This window comes from Cygnus atratus, chromosome 8 (genome assembly GCF_013377495.2).
Source record: "Cygnus atratus isolate AKBS03 ecotype Queensland, Australia chromosome 8, CAtr_DNAZoo_HiC_assembly, whole genome shotgun sequence".
NCBI lineage: Eukaryota > Metazoa > Chordata > Aves > Anseriformes > Anatidae > Cygnus > Cygnus atratus.
This window is the reverse complement of record NC_066369.1, coordinates 1,265,335-1,287,391: the sequence shown is the minus strand read 5'-3', so window position 1 is coordinate 1,287,391 and position 22,057 is coordinate 1,265,335. Positions and strand designations below refer to the sequence as shown.

The 22,057-nt window shown below is 38.3% G+C and overlaps 1 protein-coding gene across 1 annotated transcript in view; it reads left to right on the top strand.

Annotated features, from left to right (window-relative positions):
• The first annotated feature begins 13,651 nt into the window (after window positions 1-13,651).
• Window positions 13,652-22,057, top strand: part of BCAR3 (BCAR3 adaptor protein, NSP family member) — a 54,659-nt gene continuing 46,253 nt past the window's right edge. Inside the window, 2 exon segments of the mRNA XM_050712211.1 lie at window positions 13,652-13,655; window positions 19,575-19,902. Coding sequence (XP_050568168.1) covers window positions 19,583-19,902 — 320 coding nt within the window. The 5' untranslated portion in view covers window positions 13,652-13,655; window positions 19,575-19,582.

Sequence of the window (22,057 nt, the reverse complement as noted above, 5' to 3'; positions counted from 1 at the left end):
GTTTCTAATGCTGCTTGTCCAATTTAGTAGTAGTTATCTCAGATTGTAAATAATGGGCATGTTTACCAGAGCACACAAATAAGTTTTGTTTTGCAAAAGTGAGCAAATAAGTTTCTTTATAATATAGGTAAGAATTTTGAGAAACACGTTTATTGTTATATGAAGTTGGTTTATGGATAAATGGATGCAGTGTGGCTTAAAGGTAGTCTTCACTATTGAATAAGTACCACATTACATAAGTCATCTTGAAGATCCTTAGAAACTTATTTAGAAATTTTTAAGAAGACCTTTTTCCCACAGGTCTTACTTGATCAAAATTTTCTCTCTATTGTCCTTTTTGTGTTTTCAGTTCTTATCATCAATGTACAAATTTATTGACACATACTATATCATCAATTAAATGCTACTTGACATGTTTTAATTCTCTCTCTGTATTCATAACTAAAAGTAAATGTAGAAGTGTAACTGTGTATTCTCATTCATTCAAAATAGCCTTGGATTCATTTCTAAACAAATTTTCAACCAATTTTTGTGTGTGTGTGTGTCACTAACCAAAGTTTCATAAGGCTTAAGTTTAATTAAAATTGGTTTATCTGTCACATTTGTGCTGCTTGTATACCAGAGTTCTTCAAATATAGAGTTTGTAACAACTAGGAAAAAGACTATTTCTAATTTCCCAAATGGACTCAGTCAGTAAGACTTAGAAGCACATCAGGGAATGCTATTATGTGACTCACACTACCGTTGTAACACAGGAGATGGTAATACAGAATCTTCGGACAGCTGTTTTGATGGTGAACTTAAAAAAAAAAAAAAAATAGGCAAAAATAGGCAAAAATAGTTCACAGGTAACCTAGCCTGAAAGCTGGCTTTGGAAAGTTTTTGCTGAAGTGCAAAACTTAAATATAGGCTTAGCATCTTGTTTTGGATACAATGGACTTGTTTTAAGTTCAAGGCCATGAGTCAGAATCTCAGTTCTGCAATGTCCATGGAATGAAATCTACAGATAATCATTCTATCATTTCTTAGTTCCTCCAAATGTATATTTTCCTGAATAAAAAAAAATAATAATTTAAGAAAATGCCTGCCTTACCCTGACTTCACATACTTAGTAACCTGCTTAATGCTGGGGATATGCTTAGCAAACATGTTGTACCGTTTCTAAATTCTTGGAAGTCTGAGTACTTGCCTTTGACGTCTTCTACCTTTAAAAATAATTACTAATAACTATTTACATTGTGTTGTGTGTTCTTTTGTGTTTTTTTTGTTGTTGTTTTAATCTCTGCAGTAGAAGGTAAGGTGATTGTTATCCATTTTGCTGAGGAGGACAGTGATGCACAATATCTTGAATTAAATTCTTCTTAGCTAAGTAGTAAATTTACAGCAGTAGAAGCCAGACTTCTTGGCTGTAATGTCAACTGCTCTAGCTAATTCTTAAGCCGAACCAGAAAGTGTTTTTGATCTGGAATGAAGGAAGAAGGCTTCAAGGCAGGAGACTGTTCTCCTAGATGAATAAAATTTTCACACATTATGGTTGTCTGCTGCAAAAATGAAGCAAGTTCTTTAAAGCTTCTTAAAAAAAAAAAAAAACAACTCAAAAAAGCGTTTATAAAAGCTCCAACTGTTCCCCTGCGCTTATGCTGTTACTTACCAGAAACAACACCAACCCTTTCTGTGCTCCTCCTTACAATCTTTTTGTTAAAGTTTAAAGAGCAGGCATATTGTGTTTGTACTCTTTGTGGTTTTCTCTTGGGGGCTTACTTTGGAGTAACAAAATGGAGTACATTGCATAGATTTATCTATCTGATTCGCAGTCAAAATACATAACTGTAAAATTAAGAAATATTTGATCACAAACTTTCCACTTTAAATAGATTTGCTTTTTGCTCTAAAGAATTAACATCAAATTGAAATTTTGTACAAAAATAATTAAGTTATTCAGCAACTTATTTTGGAAATAAAACAGTAATGATTTTATGCACATAAATGGGAAAAAGAGAATTGTTCAGTTTTGATTATTTAACATAAATTTCCAGATAATGCATTTATTCAAAACAGTGTCACAACCCCTGTTATGTATTAATTTGCAGTAAAAACTCTTGAGTATCCAAAAACTTCCTTTCCAATATTATTTTGTGTCTCAGTTCGCTTTAAGATTGGCCTTCCTTCATTAGCTTAAATACAGTTGACACACTAGCACTTTCCTTTTTTGTTTTTTATTCAGAGGAGTCTTAGCTTTTACCAACTCTCCAGTTATCTTGGCCAGTTCTGTTCTGAGGAAAAAAAAAAAATAGGGATAATGAATTAATGTTTTAAAAGAAAAATTTTTCATCCCTTCAAGGACATAGCTTATCACAACAAAGGGGCTCCATATAGCACAGAATGCACTTACGCTTGCTTAGGTTACAGTATCAGAAACAGTGAAAATGTCCAAAAGAAACTTCAATTACTCTGGACTGATAGGTGTAGTATGTTCTTTACTCTGGCTACAGGACTTACTCCATCTTATAGAAGTTGATCTTAGAGTTGTTCTTAGAAAATTGGGAATTGAAAATCGGGTTCAGTGAACACCCATTGTTTCCAATATTCTGGTGCTTAAGGAGGTAGGAAAAAAAGATTTCCACATTGTCTCCTAATGACTGAGAGAATGAGTTAAGGCAACTTCAGCTTTCTTGTTGCAAAGAGAAGATAAACTAATACTCTGATTCACCCTATGGTACTGCCCTGAGTACAGATTACAGGGGTACTTTGCACAGACAATAAAAAGAATAGCTAAACCTTAAGATTTTGGCAGGGTTTAAAAAAAATACTATAATCTGTACTTTTCTTAGAACTTGTCATTTAGAAAATCCTCCATTTTCAGTTTCATTTCACTTTCTATTGCTCTCTCAGTCTTCAGCTTAATAAGATATAGTAATATTAACAGACCATAACTGACAGAAGGCTATGTTATGAATCTGTGTTCCTCACTCAGAAAAACCATAGGCAAAAGGTCAAGACCAAGCAATCTTGTGTAAGTGCCACCTCATGTCTTGTAAAGAGAGAGGAAGAGTTCTTTTACAGGCAGCCCTTGCCCTCCTTTTCCATTTTGGACTTTGCTATGAATTAAGACTTGATCACTATGTCTTGCTGCTTTCATGATGCTTTTATTAGTTCACTATCAACATTCTACTCAGGTTTGTAAGAGTTGGAACAAGCCCCGTAAGGCATTCTATTCTAAGTGGAAGGATGTAGTGAGATGTTATTCAACTATGACTCATTGTACAGGATATTTTGTGAATAGATAACAAGACACAGTTATTATGCAGTCTGTCCAATAATTCTAAATATCACGGCCTAGAACTTTTACAAATTTCATGCAAAGCAGTGACTTACTTAGTTAACATTCCTGCTTTTCCCCTCTCTTGGTCAAGGTGAGAAGACTTTTGGAGACTCTGTAGAAATAGGATATTCATAAAATGTTTTTAGCTACTCTAACTTTTTAGAAGAATCCAGAACTACTTGTGTTCAAGTAGATTAGTGTATGTCCTCAGTCTTTTCTGAGGAGTTCAGAAAATGGTTTAATAATTATATAACTTCCAATTCATGGGTTTCACTTTCTTAAAATATAAATATGACTTTTGTAATTGCTACTGTGGAAGGCTGGGAAATCATTCAAGTTGTTTTCTGTAGTGAAACCAGACATATTTCAATTAGATCTTTTCCACTTGTTTTGGGGACTGCATTTTGTAACCTTTTCAGGTACCAGAGTGAGGAATATATTACAGTTCTCAATGGAACATTTTTCAGATGAAAGGACTGTTCAAATTGTCATTCCTGTGGTGAATTGTTTTATAGGTAGGTTTGTAACAGTTCAAACAACTGACTAGAATGTTCCAATTTCTGTTAGTATAACTTCTGACTGGGCAGCTTCAGATACATTGTGTTAAATCTAATGTAGCTATACTGCTGTGGATTTCAGTGAATTTGAATTTTAATCAAGAATTTTATCTCCAAATTCAAGTGTATATTTTGTGATTCCCAGAAATGCATCTTGCAAGGTGATAAAGTGATGCATATGTTTTTTGGCAGTTAAGCGCTTGAGTTCTTTAAGCTTTCACAAAAGTATTGGTGTTTCATATTTTTCTGTGTGAGCAATGTTTTTATTCACTCTCTGGCTTTGGCTAATGAAACAATTAAGTATATAATTGAACTATGTGCTTGAAAAATAGTGCCATATTAATCTCTGACTTCTGTTTACACCAGGATATTTACATCCTAGATGGCTTTTCCTATTGTATTAAAGAATTCTGGGAAGGCTGCAGAACAGATCAGTTCAGTCAATCAAACATAACTGCAGACTGTTTTGTTTTCACAGTAGGGACTAATGCTTGTTATCTAGTCTCCAGCCTATTATGACATGTTTTTGTTTTGTGTCTGTCTTTGACAGAGTGCTGTGTCTAGGAGCAGAGTGCCTAATCAGTTACACTGTAATGCTTCTTTTCCAGTACTGAACTGAGGTCAGACATTAGGAAAAAAAAAACATTGTAAAAACATCTATTAAATATTAATGTCTTATTAAAAGTTAAGCCAGTACAGAGCACAAGATATATTATTCTGTTTGCTTAAAATTGAGCTTTAAACAACAGCATTGTATTTGTTGCTGGTTCAACAGTTTCCAGGCAGTGGCTGATGTGATAAATCACTTTAATATGCAAGCATTTTCACAAGGTTAATTTTACAGGACTAATCATTTCCTTGTATATCAAAGTTAAGTTTTGGAAAATCTTGTTAAAACATTTTCTGTTTTCTAAAGTCATATCTGGTTCTGAAACTACTTTTAACAGAATATGCTTCAGTATGCTAAGATTTGGATTCATCCTGTTTAACTCGAGGTACTCAGGCTATGGTTCCACGGTAATTAATACCAAGATCTATGCACTGACATAATGCCCAGCAGCACATTTGACCTGGATCAAATACATGCACATGATCGCATATCTGTTGAATTAGGCAGAGTACACAATACGAAGGTCACTACCTTTATGCTTTTATGCTATCTTTACACCAGCCAATGGGAGGGAAGTGATTAGAATAACTGATTTGACATGAGTGATGCTAGCTAATTATTACAAAAATAACTATTCAAAATTGTTAAACAACTTCAGTCCAGCAGAATGAATTTTATAGTGGATCAGTGCTTTGATTATGATATTTTAATCATAGCTGGGCTGTGATATTTTTTGTCTTTATTAGAAAACTTAAAGGCTTCTGTGCCATTGATTCTTGACCTTAAATGTACGTTGGGGTTCCAGAATGCCAAAATAAGCAGTCTGTGCCCTCTTTAGCTTTTCTTTAGCTGCTTTTTCCCATTTCTGTATCATTCCTTTTGTTGTCAGCAAAACTATCCTGTGGATGTGAGGTGAATCCAGTTAGGTGAAAAACAACTTTTTTTCACCTCATGTTTATCCAGATCAAGTCCTCATCCCAGTTCACTGTTCAGCTGTGTAAACACTCCAAGTATGAATGGCCAGGGAAGAAACAGCAGAGCTAAGCTCTGGTGGCAGAAACAGCAATGCTGCTTAAATGGAAACCACAGCCAAAGTTGCTGCACTGGGAGGCGAGTCATTCTATGCTCTAGTTCTTAGAGACAGATAAATTCAGTCAATAATTCAGTCCACTTTGAATTTGAGTTGCCCTGTGTAGCTGTCTATACCTTTGTTGTTGATTGTAGAGCTGTCCTAGGATGACTGACTTGTTAGCAGACCACTCAGCAAGAGTTGGCAGCTGGTAGAATGAAGTTAGGCCTAAAAGCTACATCTGCAGTTGGCCTGGAACATTAAATCTCTTCTTTTGAGCACAGCCTTCCAAATTTCAAGAAAGTGTTTGTTTCCTCTTCTCTAAATCATGATGATCTCATTTTTTTGCGTAGGACTTATTGTTGTATTTTATTTGGCTTTGTGGATTTGTGCAAAGCATTTGACACTGTCCTGCATGACATCCTTGTCTCTAAATTGGAGACACGCAGATTTGATGGATGGACCACTTGTGGGTAATTAAAGAGGATGGGTTTAGATAAGGTATTTGGAAGAAATGCTTTACTGTGTGTGTGGTGAGGCACTGGCACAGGTTACCCAGAGAAGCTGTGGATGCCCCATCCTTGGAGGTGTTCAAGGTCAGGCTGGATGGGGCTGTGAGCAACCTGGTCTGGTGGGAGGTGTCCCTGCCCATAGCAGCGGGGTGGAATTAGATGATCTTTAAGGTCCCTTCTAACTCAAACCTTTCTATGATTTTATGATTTGCCTGCAAACCGAAGTACACAAGTGGAAAGATTCTTCCAATTTCTGCAAACTTTCTTCCTAAGTGCAGAAATGTTACCAGATATGCACATAGTTCCTAATGCTGTTCCATGAACAGATCACAGAAATGGCTGTGTACTGAGTCCAACTGATAGCTGCTCAGGTCTGGTATCTTGTATCTGATAGTGGCAAAGTAGATGTCAAGTAAAACACAAAAGCACTCCAACCCATAGTGATGCTTTCCCAGAATGCTTTCTCAGCCCCTGAACATCTAACAAAAAAGAAGTAACAAAAAGGTATGAATGTTGAGAGCTGTAAATAATCTTTCACAGTCCTTTTCCACACATCTTTCCACAGTCCTTTTGTCTGTGTCATCACTTACCTTTTGATGTGCACTGCAGTACATTCTAAACCCTGTTGTCCTGCCACCTAGGCTGGCATTTATTCTTGTGTTCATAGCAGGTTATGACTCCTTTCAGATGCATTTTTTGTTTTCTGTTCAGGACAATTTTGGAGCCAGAGGGTGGGGCCTGCCTCTTGCCTTGGCTTGTCCCAGTATGGAACCAAGATGCATCCAAAATTCACGTAGCACTCCCAAGTACTACAAAGTAGGGACTGTGCTTCCATCTGTGCTTATAGGAATGTTCTCAGCTGCAATCCAGCACCTTTTGCAGTCTTAGAAATGTGTGTTTGGCATTGCAAAGAAGCCTGGAAATAACCTCATCTAGAAATAGCTTCATTAAAAATTACCTTGGATTTTGCCAGGCATGGAAGATATTTCTTGGTTTGTTTATCCGCATGAATTTAAATATATATTTTTTGCATCATTTGGCTGTTAAAATGTTTGTTTACATTCATAAGTATTCATGATGTACTTTTCTGTGCATTTTTGGCTGAGTTATGAATGCAAAGATGTATGAAATGCAAAGTGACAAGAAGTATTTTACAAGGCATTCTAAGAGCTAGAACTTTTTTTTTCCCCAGTGTCTTCTCTTACTGAGCTGAATTCTAATTAATAGCGTTTTATGGCTCAGTATGATTTCATTAGCATCTTAGAGTGTTTTCCTTTGAGTGGCTAACAGTATAAAGAATCTTTCCTTTTTGGCTTGTGCTTGTATTGGTTTTCTTCTACCAAGAGATTGCACTTTTAGTAGGATATATTTTTGGAACCTTTGTAATTTTATTTGTCATACAAAGAAGGTCAGCCTTAGTGGATTAAAGAAAATATAAGCATTGACATAATTTACTGTGGGTGAATACAAAATAATATGCAAAACCTCAATTAGGTGAAATGTAATTAACGCAACATAATTTCCTGCATTTGCTGGGGAAAAGATGGTTTGCATTTCAATTCTTAAATGACCTTTTAAGAATATGTTCTATTTCTTGCCCTGCTGCAGTAGTGTAAAATTAAATTTGAAGTGATTTCTTGCCATGTGGGTTTTCTCCCTCTCATTCATGATACATAAGACCTAAGATGTGTACTAATAAGAGGGAAGATGAGTGAGCAGCGCAGAGTTTTACTTGTGCTCGGGACAATATCAACAGAGCAGCTTAAAAAAAAAAAAAAAAAAAAGTAAAATAATTGAGGGATTTCCTTATGTATTTTTATCAGAAGGCTGAAATAATCGGCATAAAGCCATAACTGGTGTTGCCTTTTTAAGCCCAGATATCTTGCCTTTGTCACTCTCAGATAAAGCCCTTTTGCTCATTCTTTCTTTTTTGCTTATGTTTGAAACAATGCAAACACAACCAGAGTCATTTGGAGCAGTGGTATGTAGTGTCAACCTGGCAGATTCCAGACTAGTGCTAAAGTATTTTGGTAGCTTGCCAATAGATGAAGAGGAGACTGCTTTAAACACTTTCATCTGCATAATAGAGGTGATATTGCTACCTGTGTGGTCTATTTCGCTCTCAGTGAGAGATATAAGGATTTGCAGGTTTTCGGGATTTCTGTTTAAGGAGCTCAGAAATGTAGATGCTGTTACAAAGTGTGTAAACACACACCTCTCACTGTATTTCATCCCTTGAAAGTTTCAACTTTTTTAGGGCTGCTTTCTGGCCTTCTATTTATCCTTTTCTTTATGTTGGTTTATGTTCTAAACGAAACTCGTCAACATCTGTCACATTCAAAGAGAGGCTGTTAATTCTCTTGTATTTGAGGCTTTTAACAGAAACATGAAAAAACAGAACCTTACAAGGAAGTCTTAGCTCCACAGTAACAGTTCTTCCACTGCTAGATTGAAAAAGAGGAAAATAGACCCTCTGGTGAAAGGAACCCATAAAACCCTGCACAGCTTCTTTCTGGTATTGTCTTCTAGTTTAATGTCATTTACCAAAACTAGTCAACAAAAGAAAAACAGTTTTGATGCAGTTTTAGTCCCATGTTTCCTGCTTCTGCAACAGGTCTATCTAATCTATGCAAGCTCAAGTTTTTTGATGTGATTGTCAATGCCAAACTGAAGTTTGGAGGTGGTAGTGGTGAACATGTTATTGTCACAGAATATGTGCAATCATTTATTTTTATAGTGTAGAGTGGATTTACTAATTGATAGTTAAAGATGATATTTATTTTTATTTTATCTGGCAAGGGTTGTATTATACTCAGTTTTTTGGTTCTAGCAATGGTTGATACTAGCTGACTCATGGCACACACAATTCAGCAGCAAGCAGCTCTGAAAATTTCTGATAGCTACAGTGAAAATCCTTCCAAAATTTTCAGTTTCTTTCTAATTTAAGACTCACTTATGTGAGCTGCAGATTAGAGGGGTTTAGCAGTAAACCAGTTCCTACCAGAAAATACTGATCTATCGAAAGTGAAGTTTTTAGCCAGTAGTGAATGAGGATCAGACATCTGGTGTTATTATGAACCCAATCGGCACTCCTCTAGGGCTGCAAAAGTTAAATGTGCTGAAGCCAGAAACTTCAGCAAGCCAGAGCATGCTCATGCTCCAGTTTGTCACTGAATTAGGTCAGGTTTATATAACTCCTCAAACTCTCCTGCTTTACTACAGCATTATTTCCAGGATGATCAGCTATGGGACATACCTGCTTGCAAAGTGTTTTGAACCTAGGGATTGCAAAGGCTTCTTGACTCTCGCTCATAACAGATGGCTCTCAAAAGTTTCTGAAAGACCTAATGTCTCCAGGACTAAGACCAAATAGCAAGACTGGGTGTTGGTAACTTTCTCCTGGAGGTCTGGAGAGCTGCTGGCTAACCTTGTCTGTTTCAGTTGGCAACCAGGGCAAATTTTACTGTTGCTATAGCTCATAGTTTTCAAGCTAAATATTGACTAAATATCGTGAGACTTTCAGATGTGCACATTTGTCCCATTTTGGTATTTTCATTCTAATTTAGCTTGAGCTTGATACGTCTTCCATTAATTTGAAAATTACCAGCAAGTTAATTTGATTTCCTAGCCAACAGTTATGCTGAGCATTATTTTTTTCCATGTGGTGTTTGTGGGAGTAGAGGGCATGTAACATTTTGTTTGTTTGGGCCCTTTCTCTTCTAAGAAAAGTCTACAGTAGAAACTTGCTTTGACTTTTGTTTATTAGGAAATTCACAAGAACTGCTGTGTGAGCAATCCTTGCATACCATGTCCTCATCTTGTGTAGTTACTTCTGCATTTTATCACTGTAGCTGAACAGCATTGCTTTTGGAATAGACAGATTTCCTCCCAGATATTTTAGGAAGGAATTATGATGTTTTAAGGTTAAACTGAAAAGTTTCAATGAATTCTCCTGTTTCCTTGCATCACCTCTGGTTGTAACTGTGAGCCAGCCATTTTCGTTTTGAAAATGATCTTTCATGAACCAAGTACCCAATTCTTAGCACAATTAAAGTAAGCAAGCTACAATAGCATAAGTCTTGGGACTGTCTTGGGCCCCAGTTATGTTCCTCCTCACTTACCTGTTCAGATTTGTATAGGTGTCTTTGCATTAGGTGGAAAGATACACCTGTACATACTCCTTTTCTTCATAAAGTAGAAGTCAAGGGTGACCATACAAGGCCACAGCTGTGTTGTGTGATGTGTGGCCAGCAATGGTCAGCACACTGCTGGTTTCTCAGCCTTCCCCAGCTGATGTTGTGAAGTACAGTGATTCACCACTAAACGTTTTGTGGCAAGGTGATAAAGAGAGAACATGATGCCATGTAGATAAACAGACGATTAAGGGCTAAGGCAGATCAGCATGGAATACTGATAGGGAGGGCTTGACAGAGGTGCTGCGGTTGTTTCAGGGCATTACTGCTTTCAGACTTCAGCTGACATCTCAGTAAACCATTTCTGAAGTAGATTTAATAAAATGTGAAAACACCAAAAATTTTTCAACAAGGAATCTAATCTAACTTAATTCAAAATAACTCAGTAAGTTAATGTGACAGCTCACAGTAATTTTGTGCAGCTAGTGTCTGCAGCCCTGTGAATCGTTCTCACAGGTTGCAGGTAAATTTTCTTTGAAAGCTTTGTATTGAAAATGTACAAGGATGTGTTATGTAAATTGTCATGTAAGAAGACAAAGACCAATTTTCAGTTTCATTTGAAGACAGAATAAAATGCCTAGGAAAAGGATGTAATGACTCATGCAAGAGTAATCACAGTTTATGCAGGGCTGCCCAGCTACTAGTACCATTACTGAGCACCCAGTCATGTTACTAAGGAAATTACTACTGCTTTTCTAGGTCTTATTCATAAAACATGACAATGAACCATGACATTACTTCCTATGTAATGGCAGTGCCTGAAAATTCCCTGAGATTTTTCATATCTGTCAATAAATAAGTTGTGACTGATGATTATGTGGTAACCGATCTGAATTTTTGGTGTGATATTTTAGATATTTTTTGAGATTTTTCAGTGAACTGCAGAAGATATGGTAGAAGCAAGACTTTTTCCTTTATGCAATAAGGAAGATACTAGTGTGCACTTATGTAGTGTGTTTCACTCGATCTTGTGGTACTCAGAGACATGGTTTTAATCGGGAATATTGGTGGTAGGGGGACGGTTGGACCAGATGATCTTGGAGGTCTTTTCTGACCTTTATGCTTTTATGATAACTGAAAAAGTACTATATGGTCTTTCCTGTGAATATATTTACCACTGCGATGTATGTTAGAAAAAACTTACAGGAGGTAAGTGGATTCATCAGAACATTAGAACGAAAAGCGTAATCCAAGTGTCTCAACTCTTCTTTCTATGTTCTCATTATAATTATGTTTTTCTTGCACAGGACATGGTGAGACATTTTGTTGTCCAGGACAGGATCACATTCTGGTGGTTTGGGTTCCTTTCCTCCTCTCCCTGCTCTTCCCCTCCCTCCCACAGCTGTATTTGAGGAAAGATTGTGCCTGAAATATCGTATGGGAAATCCTCATAGATTGTTCCTCATGGCATGACATTCTGGAATCTGCCACTGTGGCTGAAACGTTTATGGTTTATATTGATTTTCCTGTCCTCAGTACTTACCTGATTTTGCACAACTGGCAATGACAAAAGCTACCATCACAGCTTGCCATCAGCTATCCCAGATTTGCCAGCTTTCCTAGTTCATCAGTATCTTAAATGTCATTGCATTTGGGAAAACCTTTGTTGAAAAAAGATTAAGTGGGTTTAGGCCTCATTTTGTGCGGGAACAGTTTGAATTTAGATTGTAACTTCAAGGTTTTGTTCAGTGTCAGTATAACGTTATAATGTTCTGTAATTTGGGATGAAATAGGTATGAAGGTGTAGCCGTCTGTGTCCATCAGCATGCCACCAGTGGTGAGTTAGGTCCTACCACAAGGGAATGAATCCTTCGGGAAACTGTCATCTTTTACTTTTTTACCTAAACTTAACTGTTTTTGAAGTAGTTACTGTAAAAGGGGTGTGGCAATACCAATGATAATAATGTTTTCCTACTGCTTGCACCTTCCTTACGGAACCAAAGTGGAATTGCGATGGGGAGGGAAGCACCAGTCAGAAATGTCACTGTAAGCTTCCTTTATTTCAGACTGTTAGACAAATTTATTTTTCCATTCTTCTATTTTTCTCCACTCTTCTTCCTCTACAGCATATTTGAGTTCTCTCCACATTTCTTTTTTTTTTTATTGTATTAAACTAACCATCTTACTTGAGTTTTCTTGATTTCTCAGACTTTTCCAAGAAATTTCCTCTCCCAATACTTAATTCTGCAACATACATGGTGCCTAAATAGTCTTGGCTTGGACCGATAGGAGCAATCTGTCACAGGGAAGGCTGTGGCTTGTACATGTACGCATGCACAGGCCGTGTCTGGACTGAAACAAGCAATAAATGGGATTACCTGGGGAAAGGAGATGGGTGACTTGAATACGTGTCTTAAAGGTGATACTGAAAAGGTAGAGGGGAGTGAGTTGGGCACTTGTGGATCCGACGTCAGGCTGTGCTGTTCTTCAGTGCATAAAGAGAAATTGGCATTTGTGGTTGTGTGAAAGGAGAGGGCGGTGTGTTTGCTGTCTACGGCCAGTCTGTTACTAGTGCCTGATCCTCTGCAGATAGATGAATCTTTGTGTTAGAAAGTATGTTTCATACCACGACCCTGTTGTACAGATAACTTCATGTGACATGGTAGGATGAGGGGAAGTCTGATAAAGTCAGTAAAGTGGAAAAGTGAGCGTGGAAAAGTGCATGGAAAGTGAGCAATGCACTCCGAATTGTCCGTCAGCGGGTGCATTTGGGAACTGTTACTTGTCGCCTTGCAGCCCTGGTTAGTGGCAGAAATTACGGCAGCCGAGTTGTTAAACGCCTGAAACAGGGCCCGGGGAGGTGACTGCATGTCAGCGCCTGGCGTGGCGGGGCCTCGGAGGGTGTGGCCGGGACCGGCAACCGCCGCTCGCAGCGCCCCAGCTCCAGCCGCAGCCCCAGGCGGCCCGGCCCGCGGCAGCAGGTGAGGGGCGCCCGGCAGCCGGGCGCGGTGCCTGAGGTGAGTCCCGTGGAGAGGCGCGGAGCCAGGTCCGCGGTGGGGTGCTCGGGGGAGGCTGCGGCGGAGTCCCCTTCAGGGCGGTTGTCGCCAGCTGCCGCCGCGGCGGGGCGGCTCTCCGGCACGTCCCCGGCTCGCTGGCTGCGAGCTCGCCCTGAGCGCCCGGCACCGCGACAGAAGCTCGGCTGTGCCCAAGGATAGCCGCGGCGGTGGGACCGGTAACTGCGGGCCGGCGCGTTGCTCGGAGCGGAGGACGGAAAGCTGGCGCTCAGCCACAGCCGCGGGTCCCGGCGGGCAGTCCCGGCCCTGGCGGCCGTGAGGCGGCGGGCCTCGGGAGGGCCGGGCCTCCGCCCCTGGCGCGGGCTGCCTTACAGCGGGGTCGGCGGGAACCTGCCGAGTGGTGCCCAGCTGCAGAAAGGGTGCGCTTGAGATACCGAGGTACTTCGCTGAGGACAGAGAAAGGAAACGCTCTTCTTTTTTACTTTTTTTTTTCTCTCAGGCGCTTATATAAAGGCTCTTTTTTTCTGTCCAAATTTACAATTTAGATAAGTTGGCTGTTAGTTTAATATAATAAAATGCATATTTGCTGCTGAAAAAAATTTTGAAATATTTCATTTGCAGTTAGAGTCGTTTTTTCTTCTTTTTGGTACTAAAATTGTAGGAACAGAGCAGCAAGCAAATAAATGACTTTCTATATGAGAGGAAGAAGAACAAAAGCTTGTATTTTGAAGCTTTAGCTGAAAAACGCTTAGGTTTGACACTTGGTGAAGTCTGCTTCTGCCAGCAAAATGGGGATAGAATGGTTATTGCAGGTTAAGGCTTCAGGATTACTGGGCAGACTGGTTGGGCATGTAAGTTTCTGAGATAATTTTATAATATAGGCCCAATGATGAGGTCTGTACTTGTTTATTCTTGAGAACTCTTCAGTGATCACTTTTTCATGTTCTGCGTGCTTTCTGTTGCATGAGAGTACTAGTTATAAAGCACATTTAAAATATGTTGTCAGGTTACAGTGCAAGGATGTATGGGGGAAATGATGTCTTGTATGCATGTATACAAGGAAAGAGGAGAGCAAGAAGAGTTTGATGACTCAGGAGCCTTTGGAAGCACTGACCTGTCTGTAATCTGGTGCAGAGTTTTTGATGTTTGACAGACTCATGCATTTTCTGATAGTAGCTTAAAGCCTTTGAACTGTCATGTATGCTTTCTCAATCTATTTCTCCTTATCATAACAGGCTGTAGGTTTTTGAACCTTAATATTCTTCTCAAAGTCCTGCGACCTGTTTGCTATAGCAGCTACTGCAGAAGTTTATCCTGTTTAAAATACAAACAAAATAAAAAACATAAAATATAGGTTGTAGCCATTTTAGGAGCAGAAATAATCTCTCTTTTATTATACAAATGAAAAAGACTCTAAGTTGCTTCTTGGGAAATAATCAACACGTAATCTGCCTTCAGTTTATAGCAGCTTTAGTTTTGACTTCATTTCTTCCCCTAATATATTAACTTTTGTGGCTTTTCAGTCATGCTTTTTGTGTTTCCCTAAGTTTTTCTATTACTACACAAAAAATAAATATGAGGAAATTGATCGATTTTTTTTTTTTTTTCCCTGAACTTGGCTTTCTTTACCACTGAAATTGATTGCTTTCTTTAGTTCTCACATGGTTATCCATAGCACATGTAAATGTACCAAGTAGCTCAACGGCAAGAGAAGAGTTTTATATCCCACTACTCATAATTTCCTGTTACTGTTTGGGAGGGAGGGAGGGAGTATGGAGGAAACTTGTAAGGAAATGTACTGTGTCAAAAGTAAGTATGGTTTTCATAAAAGTTGACTACATCCCATAAAGACTAGAGAACATAAGGCAGTTTTTGACTGGATGTATTAAACCATTTTCAACTCTCTTAGCTTCATAATATATATAATGATAAAACAGTGGTAAAACTGAGTCAAGTGCTGTACCACGGGTGATATAATAAAGTGTTGTACCACGGGTGATATAAGCAACAGGTATAGACTTAAGTGAGTCTGAAGTCCAGGGGATTCTCCTTGTTAGATCAGTAAGGCTTTGAGAGAAGTGTGAATCTTTTAATGTCCAAAACTGATGTAGTTATAATGCAGAGTTTGAGATAGCTTGAGAGTCTGTTTCAGAGCTCGGAAATTGCTTTTCAGTTCCCTTTTATGAGACTTCCATTAGCATGACCATGTACTTGGTCTGTTTGTTATGCTGTTCACGAATCTCTGAGGCCAAAGTGGAGATTCCTTTTCCTTCCTTTACCCTGCTCCAGTGTGCTGAAACAATGAAGTAGCAACCATTGGCACCAGTTGTGCTATGTTGTGGGCTGGGAGGGCTGCTTGTTCTTGTACCCTTGTCAGGTTGAACGGAGCTTCAGAATGCTTCGGACTGCAAACTGCATCGGCAAGTATGTGAAGACTGAGCCAGAAAGTTTGTGTTTGCATCCCAAAGCTAAAAGGACATAAACAGAAGGATTTCTGTATATTATTTTTGAGCAAAGGAAGTTTTTTTTGTTTCATTGTTTATATGGTTCTCTTTGGTTTTGAGCAATGATGTGAAGAGACGCACACCCCATTGGATTAGAGCTTGGTTCATGTTTGGTCTTGCCCACCAGATAGGTATTTTATTCTGTGTCTGATCTCATATGGTTTCCTAAAGGCCATGTTGATTTTAAAGATGACTTAGTTTGTGTTCCCTCATTCCCATTCATAACAAAAAGACAGGACATACCACAAATTACCTGGAAACAGTTCATGCCCTCCAGTTCTCTGAATGTAGAATCTGACTTATACTTTCCCTAATTACAGACTGAAGAAAGAGAAATTGGATTCTCTATAAAAATACAAAATCATACAGCATTTGTACCGGTATAGTGGCATGAATCAGTCTTGTTTGTATCTAGTTAGAGGAAACGTGTATGACTTCTGAAGTGCTCTGTTCTGTTAAATGCTGTGTTTTGACAAATAGCAGTGTGGACATTTAAGTTACTTTTGGTCTCTCCTTCCACTATAATTTCTACCATTTCCATTGTTGACTGCGTGATGACAGATATTTAAAGTTCACTGTCTCTTAGGGAGTAAAACTGCCAGGGGTTCTATCTCTAGCAAAGTCAAACATTCTTTGAATCATACGTTAAAGTATTTGAGATATTCCAGAGTTTTCAGCTGAGGAGGCTTCCTCCTGCAGTGTTTACATTGAATACAAGAAAAATGTATGGGCAGTTTGGCAAGACTTTTGTTACCGAGCTAATTGTTGTAATTCGTAGTTTACATTTGTGAAGAATACTTAGTATAGGAGCAGATAAGCAAGCAGATAAACTTGTGTATAAGTTAGCAGACCTGTTTGTTTTGGTTTTTGAGGGGAGGATTGCTTGAAATATTGTCAAAGCTTCTGTGCACATGTAATTGTGGCTAACTGTATTGCAAGTTCTTGAATGTCTTGAGTTTCTTAGGTTTGGAACTGTAACTCAATTCCTCAAAACAAAACTCAAATGTGAATTTGAGGGTTGGGTGTTGAATATGTGAATTGGAGGATGTTATTGAGGGAGTGAGTTACACGGTACAATGATTAGGACATAACTGAGGGTGTCTGGTTCGGTTTTCTTTAAGATTCGGTTTTCTTTAAGAAGGGCTTGTTAGGAGGGGAGGTTAAAAAGAAAATAATGTACTTCAGGAGATCATCATTCATTTGGTGAAAAATTCTGAGATCAGATTAGAATCCTATTAGATTGATATAATTATCCTGTGATTGAATTAGGAGAAGGAACACTTACCTTTCTTTGTGGATCCTCAAACACGTGGTGATTGAGAGTGTACTGTCATCGTAAGCCTATCATGGACTCAGCTGGTATCAGCTATTAAACTGAAGTGTCTATTGTTTATACCTGCTTGGTTTTGCTATCCATCCACATGAACTATCGTGTTTCATTTCAGCATAGTGATGGTCTTGCAGAAAGGCCAAGGAAAATCCTGCTGACTGGATAAAACAATCACTTAAATAGTCAGAATTCAGGGTTTTGGAGGTGTTTTTTTGTAAACCAATAAGAAAATATTATTATTAAATACAGAATCTTTGCAGCCCCAAAATAGGAGAATAACAATACATTTGTGCCATATGAGCAAGCTAGCCTCCATTTTTTAGGCCATTTATAAATGATGATTGCTTCCTTACTACATTAAACACAAAAAGGTTGAGTGTTCAAATGATTGTGTGAATTATAAGGAGCTTATTACCCCTCCTCCTCCCCTGCCCCCCCCCCCCCCATATTGCTTGAGATCAATTTTATTATTCCTCTCTAATAATAAATTAATTTATAAATTAATTTACTGGAAATAAGCTCTGTCAGTTTGCTCTAGCTAGGAAATTGTAGCCTTGTGGTAAACATTTGCATTTTAGAGCTTCCCCTCTGGACCAGTTGTTTTGCTTAATAATAGATGCAATACAATTGTAATACAAGCCTGGCTTTACAACACTTTTTTTTTGTTTGTTTTGTTTTGAAAGTAATTGTGATATTTTTAATACTAACCAGCAGAAACTATGTCTTCAAGGCAATTGGTAAATGGAGAGGTGACTTAGTATTTCACATCAAGGGACCATATGATAATTTAAGATAAAGATATTTTTATTATAATTATTTTTGGTGAGTGTGTGGTTTGGTTTCTCTAGGGTTTTGAATTGTATTTGGATCTACACAACTAACAATCTCACTTCTTTTTGACTTCTCAGCTCTTTTCTACGCTTTTCAACAAGAAACATGTCCGAGGTCAAACAGATTCTCTCTCTGACAAGAGATGCTGTTTCCAGAGGCTTTTCTAGTAAAGTATATAGCAGCTATGTTGAGAGTCTTGGTAGATTTGAAGATGAAAAAAATCATAATCTAAGTGTTTCTTATCATGAGCAAATATTTATTGTAGGGCCTTCAACAAGGAAGAAATGGGAAGGGGTTTGTGGTGGAAGTCTGGAAACTTTACCCAGTCTGTGAATCTCTCTTCAGTGCAGCTGACAGAAGATAGCAGAATTCTTTCATAGATTTGACATCAGCTTTAGTGTAAAACTAAGCCTGTTACGATAATCTCTGAGCAGAAATAACAGTAGTGACAGTGCAGTGACACTTTCATAGTCCTTGTGATGCTGAGGCTGGAGAAGGGAGCAGGAGAGTATAGTGCCAGCTATGTTTTTGTTGCAACACCTGTACATTTCTCCAAACCAGAGGAATTCTTGTGTAGTTTTAAGAAGCTGACTTCCAGGATGTTGGACCTTCGAGGTACTACTCTTTTTTTTCTGACATGAAACTAGACTAAAGTCAGAACAGATTCTTTCTAACTTCCATCTCCAAAAAGCTTTCCTGGCTTCTGATTTCATATCAGTGTGTGCTGCTCTTGCACTTTTTCTAGTTTTCATAGGAGACACGTGGTTGACTAGTACCTGGCTCAGATAATGTGGGATTAGTTGACTTTATGACATTCATTGCATAGAATAGCTTTTGCAGTCTAACGTACCTGGATAGGATAAGGCAGCTTGTCTTCTGTCATGTAACACTATGAAGTGAAGTGAGCTTTTTTTTTTTTTTTTTGAGGACGAGTACAGGGATCTGTTAATGTGCCTGAAGTGTTTGTCTCACAGAGTTTTTTGCTCATGACAACAGAAAAACCTGTACTGTACAGCAGGTTACAACTGATGGAACAAGAGACTGACAGCTATGCAAATCCCTAATGTCAGCAATGATTTGAGCCAGCAGTCTGTGCATGCTGCAGAAGAGAATTCCAGTAATCTGTTCCTGCCTTTATCTCTCGGGTAGAGCCCTTTAGTTTTCAGCTTGTTGTAAATATGTGACCAGTTCTCTGCTAGATTTATTACTTGAGCAAGACTTTTCAGGAAGTATTTTCCTCACAGTGTGCCAGCCACTGGATTTAGAAGTGTCCAAACCAAGCTGTAGAGTGCCCTTTTATTTTTGCCCAAATGCTCTTAAAATTTTGCTTTTTGTTAATGACTCTAAGCTGATGTCTGACTCCTCAGAGGATGTGAATAAGCAAAAAAAGAGGAACCTCATACAGAAAAATGGAGAATAGTCCAGGGTCTGGTGTTGCATATGTGCTCAGATCAGTTGTTTTTTATTGTGACTTCTCATGTATGTAAAAGTTGATACCCACATGCTTGACACATGCAGTTGGGAGCAAACGTGACTTGATTATAATACAGGCTACCTCTTGAAGTAGCTGACTGCCTTAAAGCAAAGCAGAAGTTCAGTTTTAAGTGCTTTTGTTAATTGTGGTATTTAATTTCCATTAAAATGGGGCTTTGATTGATGTGCTATGATTTTGTTTTGTTTTGTTTTTTCCAGAACCAAGAATGATAGCTGCAGGGAAATTTGCAAGTCTTCCCAGAAATGTCCCGGTGAATCATCAGTTATCATTAGCTTCTTCCATGGACCTTTTGACCACCAAACCCTCACTAGCTGAGCATCGCTCAGACTCCTTTCAAGACATCTCTATCCATGGCACTCTCCCCAGGAAAAAGAAGGGGACAGTTCCTGTTAGATCCTGTGATATATTTAGCCACATGGGAACGTTACCATACACCAGAACACACCGGCAGCAGCCACCTTTTATACAGGATGTCATAGAAGAGTATCCTCTACCAAATAGAAAGAGCAGCAAACTCCATGCCAGGTACTTGTAAAACCTTAATTTACATTTGCTTGTTGTGTAGGAATTATTAGATATTTCTCTAAACCTCTAAATGTCTAGTTAGTGGTGCAGATGTTTATTACAACTTCGTGTGCTAATGGAAGTTGATTTCTTCGCTTGTACTCAGTTTAGCTCTTGATGAGAGGAGACAAACAAAAAAACAATGTGAAACATGCAATATTTGGGGTTGTGTGGGAATCTGATGCATAGATTTCAGGAATTCTGAGAATTTCTTTTTTGACTTAATATCTCAGGCTTCAACATAATTTCCCTTTTCCAGTAAGATCAGTCAGTATGGGAGGTTAAATATGAATGCCTGTTTAAAACTACCTTCTATGCCACTGTGTCTGTGGGACTTAGTGATTTGGATATTTAGTCTTTCTTAGACATCTGTGGAGCTTTGCAACAGTAATTTTCAAGGACTAGGTCTTGCCTCTGAACCTTTAAAAGGTACATTTTTTGTACCGGTGTTGCTATACCGTTCCCATGGAGGAAACTTTTTAAATAAAGAATCAGAAATCCCTGAATTGCTTTGAAATGGCCCTTTGCATTGTTGGAACAGAGCAGTTTTAACCAGAAAATCAAACTGGTCAAACTTGTTTTGGATTTGGATTCAGTGCTTACAGGGATGAAGTGTGGAGGAAAGGAGAAAATGGTACTCTAGCTGCCCCCTACCTAGAGCTGTGTGTGAGCTGTTGTTCTTGAAGACTCTGTAGAACCCAAAGTACGCTCATCATACTATTCCTGTAGTAGTCCTTGCCTAACTTCTGGTTATATCCATGACTCTTGAGAAAGAATTCTGCTTTCATAGGTAGCTTTTGTTTTGGGAATCTGTCTTCACCACCAATATTCATTGCCACAAAAAATAATTTTGTGAATAGCCTTGTTTGTTCTGATATTTAGGTCTATAAAATGGGACATTTTTTTCAGCTAACATAAGAAAAATTCAATGCAATACAGTGGATCTATTAAAGGCACAAAGGTGAGCGAGTGTCAAGTTGTTTGGGTGACAGAGATAAAGGTTGAGGAGAAGGTAACCGAATAACAACTTCTGAAAAAGCATGCACAGTTTGCTTTTCAGTTACAAGATATGTTCTCAAACCTCATGAGGGAATGACAGTTCTAATTATATGGGGTTGTGTGTGTACAGTGGTTTTTGTTTGTATGCTTTTGCTTGTGGCATACGAGATGAAACTTTCTCCTCACTTGAAAATAAATTTTTCTTCTCTATATCCCTTTTACTTGTGAAAGAAAAAAGGACCTCAACATGTTCAGTATTCTGCTGTCAATGACTTCTGAGACACCTGCTTACACAAACTGACTTCTTAACATAATTTACTTCTTTGATTCTCGTACTTTTAGAGAATCCAAGCAGCCGTGGTTGCTACCATTAAAAGAATATGGTGGTATACCTAGAAGTTTTCTTATGCCTTCCTTCCCAGGAGCAGTTACTAAACGTGATATGCAAGAGGTGTTTTTTCTCTTGGGAGACCAGAACTTCTATATTAAATATAGAATACTTGTAACTGGTAACTTTCTTTGTCCTCTGAAGAACACATCTGCACAAGCTGTAAGAGTAAGAACAGAATGCTTGCGAAGAAAAGGTCAAGAAGTTCTGCCTAATCAGAATGAAAACAAAGCTTTTGAAATGATAAGAAATTCAAAGGATGTTGTCAGTCTAGCCTATTCATAGAATTTGCATATTTTGAGTCATAACAGCAAGTACTGTTTCTGTGTTTGATTTTCCAGTGGCTTTGCTAAAACACACACGCGATACTATGTTAACAACTGCTGCCTTTTGCTTTAATTTTAACAACAGATCTTTAGACAGTCTGCTCCATAACCTGACAGCCCAGTTATATTGGAGCAGGAGGTACTGCCAACTTGACAGCAAATATGTCACTTCTCGAGTCTCCTTTGGGTGACTGTACTATTCGCTAGTATATTTTAAAAGAAAACTGAGAGAGCAAGTCAGATTTTCCTGTGGTAAGAGTTCTGCTGTATATGCTAAGGTATATATTCTAACACTTACACTCAAATTGAAATTAGTTGAGACTGACGGTATAGGGAAGTCCACATTATCTGTGTTTTATGAAAACAGCCCTGTAATAGTTTGATTCTTGTAGGGACATATGTA